At 47.9% G+C, this 13,921-nt stretch overlaps 1 protein-coding gene across 1 annotated transcript in view; it reads right to left on the reverse strand.

Annotated features, from left to right (window-relative positions):
• Nucleotides 1–13,328: 13,328 nt before the first annotated feature.
• Nucleotides 13,329–13,921, reverse strand: part of DDX1 (DEAD-box helicase 1) — a 35,341-nt gene continuing 34,748 nt past the window's right edge. Inside the window, exon 26 of the mRNA XM_039218317.1 lies at nt 13,329–13,663. Coding sequence (XP_039074248.1) covers nt 13,533–13,663 — 131 coding nt within the window. The 3' untranslated portion in view covers nt 13,329–13,532. The remainder of the gene's footprint in view (nt 13,664–13,921) is intronic.

Consider the following 13,921-nt stretch of genomic DNA (forward strand, 5'->3'; position numbering starts at 1 on the left):
GGGGTATCTCCAGGGTGGTGGGGGCGGCGCACTGCACGCTGACAAGGAATATATGTGTTTAAATAAGCTGGTGTTCCCATCTCCAAGCACGAGCTCCTCCATCTCCTCTGACGCCCCCAGGTCGGGCCTGGTGCTCTGGGCTGTCCGTGTTCTGTCATCACGGCTGTGGCTCCTTTTGTGCTCTGTCTGCTTGTCTATCTCCCAAACATTAGGAGGAAAAGGACTGGGTACACGTCTTTTCTGTGTGCACGGTGCAAGCAGGTGGTGGGGAGTAGATGATGAACAGAGTTGATGAGAAAAAGTCACATGCATGGACACCAGATTCACATAATGCTGCCATCAGACATATACACTGTATGTGGCAGAGGGTGTTAGCTGCCTCCTCAAAAACCACCTAACCTTTCTGGCTTAGACACAGCACGCCAATGTGCCCAGATATTAAAGAAGGAAGGAGGGAAGGAAGGAAGGAAGGAAGGGAGGGAGGAAGGAAGGAAGGAAGGGAGGGAGGAAGGAAGGAAGGAAGGAAGGGGAAAGAAAGAAAACCTACATGGTCTGGCCTTCCTTGCAGAGATGTGACCCCAAGTTCTGGCTAACAAGATGTAACAGAAGTTGTTGGGTCAGACTCTGAGAAGACTCTTCAAAAGGATGACAATCAGATAGGAGATTCCCTTTGGCCCTTCTTCCCCCCGCTCCCCACCACCTTTATTTTGATTTAGTGCAGATGTGATGGCTGGAGCCCCAGCAGCAAACTAAGACCACGAGGCATCTTTGAGGATGGAAGCTATGAGCTCAGTACAGCAGAGCAGAAGGAACCCAGAATCTAATGTAAAGGACCAATCACACCAGCTTCAGACTGCCTGTCTCCATACTCTGTTTACATTAACACACACACACACACGCTAAATCCTTTGTGTTTAAGCCACCGTTTTTAATACACTGCTGTATGTAAATGAACCTCATCCTGCTGTATCACCAAATTTTTATACTAATATTCATTGATAATAGGTATTTCTTTTATTCTAATTATAAAATGAACATTTTAAATCCGTGTCCAACATCTTGCACAGTGCATGTGCTCCAGATCTCCAGGCGGTATTAACAGCGGGAGACGCGGACATACGAACAAGCGGAGGGAGACGTTTTACAGTTACCTCACTTTTTCTGGGAAAAAAAGGGGGGATATTATTTTAATGATTTTATGGCATGGAAATTAGAGGTTGCTAATTTTAAAGTTAGAGTTAAAACTTCTATTTCCTTATGCTTAATTCCGGTTCCTTCCGCCCCATCAGCAGCAGGTGGGAGGGCCCTGGGTGATCAGAGTAATTCCTCCACGTCTTCCTGCCACAGAGCCTGAGTGGATCAAAAGGCCAGAAGAATGGGGAGACTTTTCTCCCTCAAAACGGCTCCTCGGCCCCTTGAAATGAATGAGCAGCTTCTTTAACAGACTTTTCCTCCAGCTCACATTCCCCACGGTTGGTGAGGCAGAAAATTCACAAGAACAAAGCTCTTGCCCTAAAAAGATCTTCTTTTCAATTTAGGGTCAATTCCACATTTGGGGCTTCCAGGAGAGTCACCTTTAAATTAAGAAAAGAAAAAAAGGGGGCTGTTGCGTATAAGCCGGGGAAATCACACACATGAGTGTGCACGGCGCCCGCCCTCCCGCCCCGCACCACACACACACCCTTCATGGGAAACTCACAACGCTGTTCCTCACGCAGGCTCCCAAGAGGCAGGGCTGTGCCAGAAACCACTGGACCCGGGAGTCCCCAGATGGATTCGTTTTCCTCCCCACTGTGCGTCCTTGGGTGACTTCTAGGGGCCTCGAGTAGTCCTTCTGGAAAATGGGCCAACAGCCTGCATCCCGCCTTCCTCACACAGCCCTTGTCTGTCCGAGATCTGCCCTTTGTGAAGGCGCTCAGCCTCCCCCCCCGGCCCGTGCCCCCCAGGAGAGTGGCCTCGTTTCTCCAGCCTCAACATGTGGTAGCATTCTGGCATATAATCTACCTGGGATCACCTTCTCCCCTCAGCCTTTCGGGACATATCAGCATGCACTTGGGTTAATTAAAGTCAACATTCTTTACATTTCACCCCTTATAAAATGTCAGAAAGCTAGATTCCACACGGAGCCCCATCTGGCTCTGTGGGGGTGCCAAGGCTGAACCCCTGTTCCTAACCTATCGGTCTGGGGCGAGATTCAGCACCTTGTGTCCTGCGACCAGCTGCTCCCGGAGCCGGCCCGCCCTCGCCAGGAGTGGAAACGGGCACCGGGGGAGGGGTGGCCGGGCGGCCAGTGCACACCCAGGGGCCAGGTCAAGGTGATCGAGTTTCTCGCTCTAGTCGGAAGCCCCATCACCCCCTGGCTCCAGGGTCATAAACTCAATCTTAGGGCTTGAGCTGTAACACGGTTCATTTCTGGGCCAAATCCCTGAAGCTGAGGGTTTATTTTTAAGGACAAGCAGTTTGCTGTTTTCAGCGTTTCTCATCAGAAATAGTGCAATTCAGCCCGATCTGCATGGGAAGCATCATTTATCATCTCACACAGATGGTTGGCTGAGGGTGGGGAGGAGGTTTACTTTCCATTTTAGTTCAGCAAACATTTCCTGAGCCCCTGCGTGTGCCAGGCAGTGGGGATCACAGATGAGGAGGGCAGAGCTCCCGGCCCCTGAGGCACAGTGCAGGGAAGGGCAGACCCCCAGCCTCCACTTCGGCAACAGTGGCGCGGCCGGGAGTCCTGGCTCTGCCGTTTACCACCGAGGTCACACTGGGAAACCGCCTCTTTCCAAGGTTGGCCAACTATGTTGATCTTTTCAAAAACCAACTTTGGTTTTGTTGGTTTTCTATTTCCTATTTCGCTAATTTCCATTCTCATCTTTATTATTTCCTTCCTTCTGCTTGCTTTGGGTTATTTCATCTCCTCACCGCTCCCCTCCACACATGCCTTAAAGGAGAAGATTAGGTTGATTAGAAATCTTTCTTAATATAGTCACTCACATGGGGCACCTGGGTGGCCCAGTCGGCTAAGCGTCTGACTTTGGCTCAGGTCATGACCTCACAGTTCGTGGGTTCGAGCCCAGCGTCAGGCTCTGTGCTGATTGTCAGCTCAGAGCCTGGAGGTTGTTTCAGATTCTGTGTCCTCTCTCTCTGAACCTCCCCTGCTCACGCTGTCTCTCTCTCTCTCTCTCTCTCAGAAATGAATAAAAAACAATAAAAAAGAATATAGTCACTCACAGCTATAAATTTCCCTTCAAGCACTGCTTTACCCACATCCCATAAGAGTTCCTATGCCGTGTTTCTGTTTTCCGTGAGCTCAGAGTATTTTCTCTTTTCCCCTTTGGTTTCTCCTTGGACTCACGAGTTGGTGAGCAGTATGCTGTTTAATTCACGAAGTTCCCAAAGTCCTCTGTTACTGATTTCTAGTTTCATCCCAATGTGACTGAAGAACATATTTCACATAATTTCAAATGTCCAGAAGATTACTTTATGTCCAAGGCTATGGTCCGCCTTGGAGAATGGGCCATGTGCACCTGAGAAGAATGTGTATATTGCTGTTGCTGGGTGGAATGTTCTAGAGATGCCTGTCCAGTCCAGTTTATCGTGTCGTTCAAGACTTCTATTTCCTTATTCATCTCCTGTCTAATTGTTCTGTCTTTTGTTAAACGTGGGATCCCGAAGTTTCCGAGTACAATTGCTGAATTGTTACATCACTTCCTCGGACCTCTGTTTCCTTGGGGGAAAAGGATTATTCCTGTCCTATAGAGGAGTAGATGTAAAGGATGCAGAGTGTGGTGGCACAGCTTGCCACACACTGGATGTCACTGCTGTGTCGCAGAACGACTGGACGGAGTAGAGCACAGTGGGGGTGAAGATTTCCTCCAAAGGTGGGTCTCAGCTAAGCCAGCATAGCTTCAGCCCAGAAAGCATAAGTCCTCTTAAAGAGAAAGATGATGCTCAAAGCCTGTTTTTCCTGTGGCCTTATATTCAACGTATGCAGATCTATCCAAAACAAACACTAAGTAGCAAACAAATCCTAACCTCTCATCTTTATTTTGTTGGCTAATGTCTAAGATCCCCTCATAGCAGTTTCTTGTGATAATTCATCCATCCACCCATCCTTCCTTCCTTCCTTCCTTCTCAACAAATGTTTGCGAATATTCTCTGGGCCACACTCTGCCCCAAGTATGGAGGATACTGAAACCAGACCTGCTGGAAAGGACTGACCCTATATGGGGAGAGGCACTGACATGTAAGCTAGCGAAGGAGGAAAAGGTTTGCCGGGCACATGACCTGCCTGGGCGGGAGTGGGGGTGGGGGGTGGGGGGAGGAGGAGACAAGACACAATGTTAACAAAACTGAAAACCCCCCCAGCCCCGCGGGTCCCCACAGGTAGGAGGGCCCCTGGAGGAAAAAGGAAAACAAGGGGATGTTACACAACGTGAGTCATCAGCCTCAAATAACCAAGAACCGCACAGGCAGAAAGTTCTTGACTTGGAAGTTTGCCAACATCAATGCTACAGAAATAACCATGATGAATTCACATATTTCTGTGCACGTATCGGTCCACCATAACACGGAAATCTCAGCCATCGGAAATTGGAGCTTTGGGCCCCATATGTTCAAAATCATGCTCGTATTTTGGTCAAGATTTTCCTGAGGAAGCTAAAAGTTCCATTTTCCTATTGAAAGTGGCACCGGTCTTCCGCTCTGGCCTGGATGAGACACAGAAGAACAGCTCCTGCTCGGGTAAGAAGTCACATCTACAGAAGTGTTGCCGTCGGGGAAGTTGATGGACTCTCCCCATAGCCTGAAGGTAGGCTGGTCAGCAACACTCACCGTGTGCCCACCGTGTACGCTGCAGGGAGAGGGGAGCCCAGATCCCCACCCTTCACTGGAAGAGCTTTTGATCCACCTGAAAACACTGGAGAAAAAGAATCACAGAACAGTTTTTGGTTTTTGGTTTGTTTGTTTATTTTTTTTAAATGAAGAGCTACCTAAAGTATAAAGGAAAAACAAAGAGTAACATGCTGGAAAGCTTCCTCGGGCAGAGCCTAGGGATGGAAAAGCACAGGCTCCAGGGCCTGATAGACCACCTGATGGACTTGGCCTTCTCTCTCTCTGGGCCTTGGATTTTGTATCTGCAAAAAAAAACAAAAACAAACAAACAAAAAACCCTCTGGCTTTTACATGAGGCAGAATATAAAATACCTGGCTCATGGTAGGTATTCAAAAACATGGAGTTCTCTTGCCCCCACGAAGGAGGTAGAAGTGACTCAGATCGTTAGGATGGGTGGCATCCTGACAGGCAGGGGGTAGGCGGGAAGGTCTACCGGGAGGCAACAGCAGCCATGCAATCCCAGCAGCAGGAACAGCCGGGCACATATGTGGTGAAGAGCCTGCCCTCAAATTCTGGCTCCACTGCTATTAGCCAGGTCATCTTAAGCAAGCACTAACTGCTGCGTACCTCAGTTTCCTCACCTGTAAAATGGAAATACTAATAGAACCTATTTCCTGAAGTTGTTAGAAGATTTCATAAAGACAAGTAAGTAATCACACAGGATACCTGGTACATGGTGAACGGTCAGGTAATGTTGGCTATTTTTTTAATGTTTATTTATTTATTTTTGAGAGAGAGAGAGAATGAGTGGGAAAGGGGCGGAGAGAGAGGGAGAGAGAGAATCCCAAGCAAGCTGTCAGCACAGATCCTGATGCAGGGCTTCAACTCATGAACTGTGAGATCGTGACCTGAGCCAAAACCAAGAGTCAGAGGCTTAACCAACTGAGCCCCCCAGGCGCCCCAAAGTTACCTGTTTTTATTATGTATGGAAGGGAATGAGGTTCAGTATGAATTGCGGAACAAAGGACATCACAATAGTAAGGCTGGAGTCACATTTTAGAGAATCCTAAGTGCCCAAGTTAGTCTGGACTTAATTAAGGAGATAAAAGCCCATTGCAGGTTCCTGAATGGAGGTTGACACAGATTAATTATACGTTGAAAATGATAGAATCAAATGAGTTCCTGTCATAGCTTTAAATTACACCAGAAAAGGCTGTTCTTGAATAGTGACTCAAGTCTCCTCCTGTCTCTACCCCTCAAAGATGGTATTCTTTGGAAAAAAAAAAAAGGAGAAGGCAAATGGCAGATCGTATATCTGGTCATTTTTCTGGTCTCTCAATTTACAGTCCCATGAAGTCACGCGGTCGCCAGGGACACTGGCACTTGGGGATGTCCCATCATTCTGACGTCTCAAATTAAGTAGCCATGAGCTACTTTCTGAAGTGACTAGGCTCATTGTTTAGGCTGTCTGTCTAAGCCCACACATCCTGCCCTCACCCCCACCCGGACCCACCCACACACAGGCAGGCGAAGTCAGTCGGGGACCATTCCGCAAATCCCCACCGTGCTCTCCAAGGGCAATGCCGTAATTCCTAGGATCAGCAGAGTGTCAGGAAGGTGAGTGGGTGAGAACACGACTCCCCACCTCACTTCATTCAGATGTGGGCCGTTAGAGACAGGCAGAATCAAAGGAAACGACTGACTGAGGAAAAGCATTCTGCATTCTAGAGATGGTAATGAGAAGGGCAATTAGCATAAGTGCAATTTTGACATGTGTGGAAGTTCTTTGTACCGAGAACTCCAAACGCTGGGTCTGGGACAAAGTTGGTGCCCACGATCCTGGAAGCACTTTGTGACAGGGGAAACCACTGGACCACAAACCGTGTGCAGCCAACTCGTGGAAAAAATCCGAATGCACGTTTCTTGGCCTTCAGGATCCAGTGAAAAAGACCACAGACTCTGACAGATGTAATGGGAAGTAATTCCTTTGAATCTATGATTTGCTTAGCAGGGAAAAAAAAAAAAAAAAAAAAAAGGAAGTCAGGTAATCCTTAACTGACCCCAAGTGGTAAAAATACACCAGCCTAAGTGTGCAGCTCTTTGTGGGTATTCACGGTGTGACACTAGCGCCACCTGCTGCACTCAATGGGGGAATGACGGCGCACAGACCCACCAGAGCTAGCATAGGCGGGCCCTGCGGCATTCATTCATGTCATTTTGTAGGAAAGTATTCTTTTGGTGCTGGGTGGTGAGACGCCAGTGGGAAAGTAAATAACAATTTGTGGATGGAAGCAAAGATCGAGTTTGTTATTAGAGCCAATAGAACTAATATTTTAACTGAACAGTATTTAGTGATCTGGGTATAATCCTGGGTCTCCAAATTGCTAGCCTTTTGGGAGCTAACGTACCTCGAGTTCCAGCCTGTGTAGACTGCGGGTTAGCCAGTTCTGTCTAAATATGTCAAAAAATCTTGGGAGTGCCTGCGGAACCTGACCGCCACTAAGCCCGAGTGTCATCTTTCTAAGCTTTGGTTTAGACCACTGTTCCCAAGAGGTTTCTTGTCTCCCGCCCCCTGCAATTTGTAACAATTTCCCACTGGCTGGGGTCCTAAGGAAACCCCACACCCTCCGACAGCACTGTGTCAAAACACAGATAGAGCCTTCCCTTTTTTTTTTTTTTTAATGTTTTTATTTATTTCTGAGAGAGATAGAGAGACAGCGTGAGCAGGGCAGGGTCAGAAAGAGAGAGGGAGGCACAGAATCCGAAGCAGGCTCCGGGCTCTGAGCTGTCAGCACAGAGCCCGACAGGGGGCTCGAACCCACAAGCCGTGAGATCATGACCTGAGCCGAAGTCAGACGCTTAACCAACTGAGCCACCCGGGCGCCCCAAGAGCCTTCCCTTTAATACCTGATTTGTCCTGACATGCCTACTTGACAGCAAGGTAGCAAACGTTTGCGGATGCCAAGGGGACCGCCATGTAGAAAAGAAAACCCAAAGTCATCATCAGACCCTCTTGCTCCCACACTCAACTGCCCCCATCCCTACCAGCTTGCTCTCTCTGACTCCACCCTCCATCCTGGCAATTCTTATTCTGATCAGGATTTCCCGTGCTGGACTCTCTTGCGGGAGACCCTGACCCACCACAAAGATACTAGAAAGCCCTTAACACCCAATTTATCGCCTTACGGAGAGACAACCTCCGGCTGCCTCCTCAAAGTCCTACTTTGGCAGCAGCAAGCATCTATCCTTTGGTTGGGATTTAAGGAAACACGGCTAAGAACCAGTCAGAACCTTTCCCGGTGGACAGGAGGAGTAACCAAGTGGCGGAACAAGATTTAAGGTAAAATAATGGGTTGAACCAATGATTTTCCAGAACTCTGTAAGGTAGCTGTGAGGCATTAGAAAGGTTTTAAGTAAAAACAAAGTGGCAATGTCAAAAACAAAAAGAAAACAATTAAAAGGGCCAAACAGGTTCTGAAAGATTGAAGCATCCTTAAAAGATATGCCTGAATCCCCAGAATAACTATTTTGAAGGGAACTAAACTCTTCTGGCTACAAAATTTATTTTTTAAAATAATCTTAGTTTCTCAAAAATGATACATGATACCATTTTCATAAAATGGTTTTTTGGGGGCACATGGATAGATTAATCGGTTAAGTGTCCGACTTCAGCTCAAGTCATGATCTCACAGTTCATGGGTTCCAGCCCCACATCGGGCTCTGTACTGAACACTTCCTCAGAGCCTGGAGCCTGCTTCAGATTCTGTGTCTCGTTCTCTCTCTGCCCCTCCTTCATTCGTACTCTGTCTCACTCTGTCTCTCAAAAATAAATAAGTGTAAAAAAAAAATTTAATAAATAAGAATGCTTTTTCTACGATAACCTCCACTGCATAATACAATAGCAAAGCGTCCCCGAACCTGAACTATACTTAACCTTAAGACCTGTACCAGCTCAGGCCTGTGCAGAGGACACACAATGATTTGCGACAGGATCGAGAACCCCCTGGAGTCAGGCTCGGGTTAAAGCAGCAGCTCTGCATCCTGGCAGTGTACTGGCATCGCCTGGGCTACCCAGACCCCACTCCAGAACGATAAAATCAGAATTTCTGGAGGTGAAGGGCAGACATCGGAACCATCGCTGAAAGCTCCCCCCAAGTGATCGCAATGTGCGGCCAGGATCGAGAGCCAGTAACCTCAGGACAGGAAGCAAGGTCTCGCTTTTGGTATAAAGACTGCAGACCAGCAGTGAATGACTGATGATTCTAGAACAGCAAGCCTCTCTCTCAGGTATCAGTTTGAATCATCTTGCCTGAGTCTTAGGGTAAAAGATTGCAGTGAGAATTATCCTTCTAAGGGCGGCTTCTCTGTAACAGTGTTTCTTGCTCTGCGGTCCAAGGTGCACACGTGCCGCCATCTTCTGAGGAATTTGTTAAAATGCCCTTCCCGGGGCCCACCTGGCATCTGCTGACCTCTGCGTGTGATTAACTTGAAGCTGGTGACTGAGGCCAAGGTCAGATCCGGGCCTGTCCGACTCCAGGTTCTTCCAAATCCCCTCAACACTACTGACCACTGAGAGTACAACCCAGTCAGAGAAACCAGAGCCTGAGATGATCTTAATGGAGAGGTAATTATTTAAAGCAACAGAATGGAAAACAACAGCAAAAGTTCCCCTTCCACTCCTCCCTCCAAAGGAATCCTCTATCAATTACTGTAGAGTAGCAAAATAGTATCCCTCCCTTTCCTTCCTGTTCCACTACATTTTTTCCCTTCTAACAAATATTCCTTTTTCCCCCCAAATAAGGTCACTTGGAAAAATCCCTGGTACGTGTCAGCATCTATAAGAACATAATAAAATCACTGCATAGGGAACCTGCCCCAGAGCTCAGGTTCTATTTCCCCGCGCGGCCCTTGAACCTCACGTCTCCCACGCAGGCCGTGGGAAAGTGTGTAGTTCCCTCTTACATCAGAATAAGGTGAAAACTGTAACTAAGTGGTTTGCCCCTTTAGAACTGGCTGGGAGACAGCTTTTTTTTACTTTTAATCCATGTTGTCCTCAGTCACTGCCACATACACTTCTACTTAAACAAAAAAGAAAAGAAGAGAAAGAAAGAAAAAGAAAGGGAGAGAGAGAGAGAGAGAGAGAGAGAAAGAAAGAAAGAAAGAAAGAAAGAAAGAAAGAAAGAAAGAAAGAAAGAGCAAGCAAATTACAGCAAGCTGAGGCCTTGTCTGTAGATGAGCCAGGAGTGGGGGGAGGGCGCAGGTAAGTAAGGAGTTGTGTGCAAAGAAGCGGCGCGTGAGACATGGGCGACCTCCGCACACCACTAACAATTCACACACCGTACAAAAAGTCAGTACGGAAACAAACTTTAAATGCAAAAAATACTTTGGAAAATAAATTGTACAGAATTTTTCCTGTATTGTCAGTGTGAATGCCAACAAGGACAACCTTGCAGAAAGTGACCTGGTAATGACCTTGACAAGTGTTCATAAGCACCATTCATTTTAATTCGACAATCCAGTTTCCAGGAACCTGGTAGAAAGCCACCCAAAGAGAGAACGAGAGTGTTCACAGCATGGAACAACATAAATATTAGAAAACATGGTAGAAGTACTCATCCGCTGGACTTTGCTGAATGCTCATCATAATCCTGAATGATGAGAGTTATTTTCGCCACTTCTATAAACAAAGAAACTACATCAGAGAGGCTGAGGAGCTGGCCTTGTGTCTTCCGGCTCACATGCGTTAGGGCCGGATTCACACCCAGGTTCACACCCTCCTCAGTCCCCTCAGTGTTCAAGGGCAGCAAGAACGCACGTCACATAAATCACAGCACATTCCATGGATTACGCAGCCATCATTTACAACAAGAGAGGTACTCAGGTCAAATGAAGATACAAAATTGTATACGCAGTGGGACCTAAACTGTATGCCAAAGACCTCAAAGAAAAAAATGAACCAGTGTTACCGAGTGATTCCCTCTGAGAGCGGGAACAGAAGTCAAACGTATGGAGGGGTGGGTATCGCTAACCTGAAATTTCCATTTCTGTTTATAATCGGAAAGTATGTACTAATGAGGGAAGCAAGGTTTTGGCAATCGTATAACTAATGCCACTGGTTAGAGAGAGTCCTTGAGAATCCATTCTCTTTCACACAATGATGCATAAGTGGAGACAGAGAAGCTCAGCTAAGTTTATTAAAATCTGAAATAGAGGGGGGGAAAGGCCCCAAACACAAAACCAGTCACTTTGAAAGTGTAACTTGACCAATCAAAGCCTGAAGCTGGCTTCCAAGAGAACAGTGAATGCAAGGTGCCGGGCCTCCCACGGCCCCAGCCACGTCCGGGGTAAGGTGCGGGTGGGGCAGGCCTGCAGCGGGGAGGCTGACGGCAGAGCTACAGGCACAGGTCTGCGGGTTCGTCTCGGAGCTCTCACCCCTGCATAGGAAACAACGCTGAAGCTGAGCCAGGACGACGGACAGGCGGTTGATATTGAACATTCTCCAGCCTTGCCTGTGCCCCTACAGCCCTGTATCGGCTTGGGTGGAGACCTAACGGTACGGTGGCTCAGAAGCTACTGTGCCAGGCCAGCCAGGGAGGGTGGCAGGTCCCCTCCGGGGGCCTCCAGGTTGTCTGGCCGCCATGTTGTGCCCTAAGTGTGACACTCTCTTAACGTGGATGCCGGCTCACTAATAGCACAGCCACGTTCCGGCTTGGGAGAATAGAGACAAAGCAGGTAATGCGACCTAGAGGTCGTACCCATCACTCTGACTCGTACCGCACTGACCAGGACCTGAGAAAGACGGTCTCCAGCGAGGCGACCTGGTACCGACTAAACTCGGGAGGTGCTATTTCTAAGAAGGGGGCAACTGGCATCTCTCATGGCACAGTGAGCATCTCCAGGCGGACGCTTAACAGTTTCTTAGCATGAACCCAGAGGCCTGAGGAATGGGTATCTGGAGGCAGGGACGAGGCGTGACAGGAAGGCTTCCTGAGGTGAGGAGAAAGGGCAGGCGGGGCGTCCAGGCCAGGTCACACACAGCCTGCCCTTCTAGAACCTGTGCTGCCCCGGTCAGGACGGCCAGATGGTCGTTCGAAGAGGAGATCGCCCACTCCACGCCTCCCGGCCCTTGGCAGCTGCCCGCCCGGCCCACCCGCCCCCTTCCAAACGCAGACAAGGAGCAGAAGCTGACCAGGGAACCCAGGCTGCAGGTCCGGGGCCGCAAACCGGGCCACGCGGCCATATGGTCCTCGCAACGGCGCGGCTGCGCCCAGAAGACGAGGGCGCGAGCAAGGTGAGGCCTGTCCAGGCTCCAGCGTGTGAACGGTCCAGATGGGTCTTTCCTCTGCCGTTATACTGGCTCGAGACTCCCTTTCTAAAGCAGTGACGAAAGTATGCGACCACTGCAGAGAGCTGTCACCGCCCAGCTCCGAGGTCGGCTGGGGTCGTCCTAGGAAATCTCCAACGAACACGGGCAAAACGTGACAGAACGGGACCCCGCCTCGTTTCACACAGACTGTGACGATATACTGGGCAGTGGTTTTCCACTGTTAACGTCTACACTGACTCTCACTCAAGATTTTGTCTGAAGAAACGATTTCAGTGCTAAGAGGTCTGAAAACCATCACACAAGAAATCAGAAGGGCCCAGGGGCGCCTGGGTGGCTTAGTCAGTTAAGCGTCCGACTTTCGCTCAGGTCATGATCTCGCGGTTCGTGGGTTCGAGCCCCGCGTCGGGCTCTGTGCTGACTGCCAGCTCGGAGCCTGGAGCCTGTTTCAGTCTCTGACTCCCTCTCTCTCTGACCCTCCCCTGCTCACGCTGTCTCTCTCTCTCTCTCCTAGAAATAAATAAAACATTAAAAAAAAAATTTTTTTAAAAGAAATCAGAAGAGCCCGTGTGCTTAAGGAGTCCAAGACAGGAACAGCACTTTACTGAGACACAAAATAACCATTCAATTGTATCTGTTTAAATTTTTCCCGTTCCTTCTGGTATTTCAGGGAAAAGGGATTGAGGAAACGTATTCCAGAGAACTGTGCTTAATTTTAAAACCTAGAGTGGCAGCAGAATAATTTCATCTTCATGACTGACTATCCTCTACAAAGAAAAGTTTCCTACAAAGAAGGTAAACTGTCCAAGACCCACCTTCAGGGTCACGGTCACAAGTCAGTCCTCACTCTGAGACACGGACCCTCCTGCCTCTCTCAAAGTCTCCAGGCCCTACAACTAACCAGGTGGTCCTTCTGCCTTGGCATCACCCAATTTTCTCTCCTGTCACGAGTCGCTTGTAGCTTGGGTGCTCACCCAGCCAACTATAACCATCTCAAGAACGTCTCCATTCAGAACCACTTCCTGTGAAAATGTCTACTCAGGATACCCACTGTTGGCTCCACACAGGTGCTCCAGCAAATTCACATACCCACAGACGTGACTTCATAAACCCACAGTTTTCTTGAAAAAGGAAAACTATCAAATTACTTTAAAAATAAGACACAAACCTTCATAAAAATATAGTCATCGAATTTATTACTCTCATTAGGTTGCCATTTTATGAAGAATTCCTGACACTGATGTTTTTTGACATGCAAGAGTTAGCATTAATAGCTTATGTTACTATAAATACTACTGCTTGGAAGCAGTACAACTGTTTTAGAGTTTTAAGACTACAGACTTTTATTATTCAAATCTTATTCAGTTTATGTTAAAATCAGAAGGTTCTGAACAGCTGGTTAGGAAGGTAGCCAAGATGCAGGAAAGATGTCTGCGCCTCCTTTTCAAGGGCAGCCAACTCTTGAACCGTAGGTGCCAAAATATCCACGTGGCCTTTATAGTTTCCACCTGCATCACACAAAGAAATTATAAACTCATATAAATGACAGGCTCGAAAAAACTTGTCAGCGATACTTTGGCTCAATCACATCCGCTTCAACATTGCTTCTAGCAATAAACATGTACTACTGGGCAAATTATCTCCAAAAGTGAGTTTTAAAAATGTAAAATCAACATAAACAAACAATTGGGCCTCACTAAGAGTGTCTCAACACCCCTAGCAACCCCTCCCCTCTTTTTTTTTTTTTTTTTTGGTTTGGAAACCAC

Source organism: Hyaena hyaena, unplaced genomic scaffold, assembly GCF_003009895.1.
Source record: "Hyaena hyaena isolate Hyena2069 unplaced genomic scaffold, ASM300989v1 scaffold_748, whole genome shotgun sequence".
Taxonomy (NCBI): domain Eukaryota; kingdom Metazoa; phylum Chordata; class Mammalia; order Carnivora; family Hyaenidae; genus Hyaena; species Hyaena hyaena.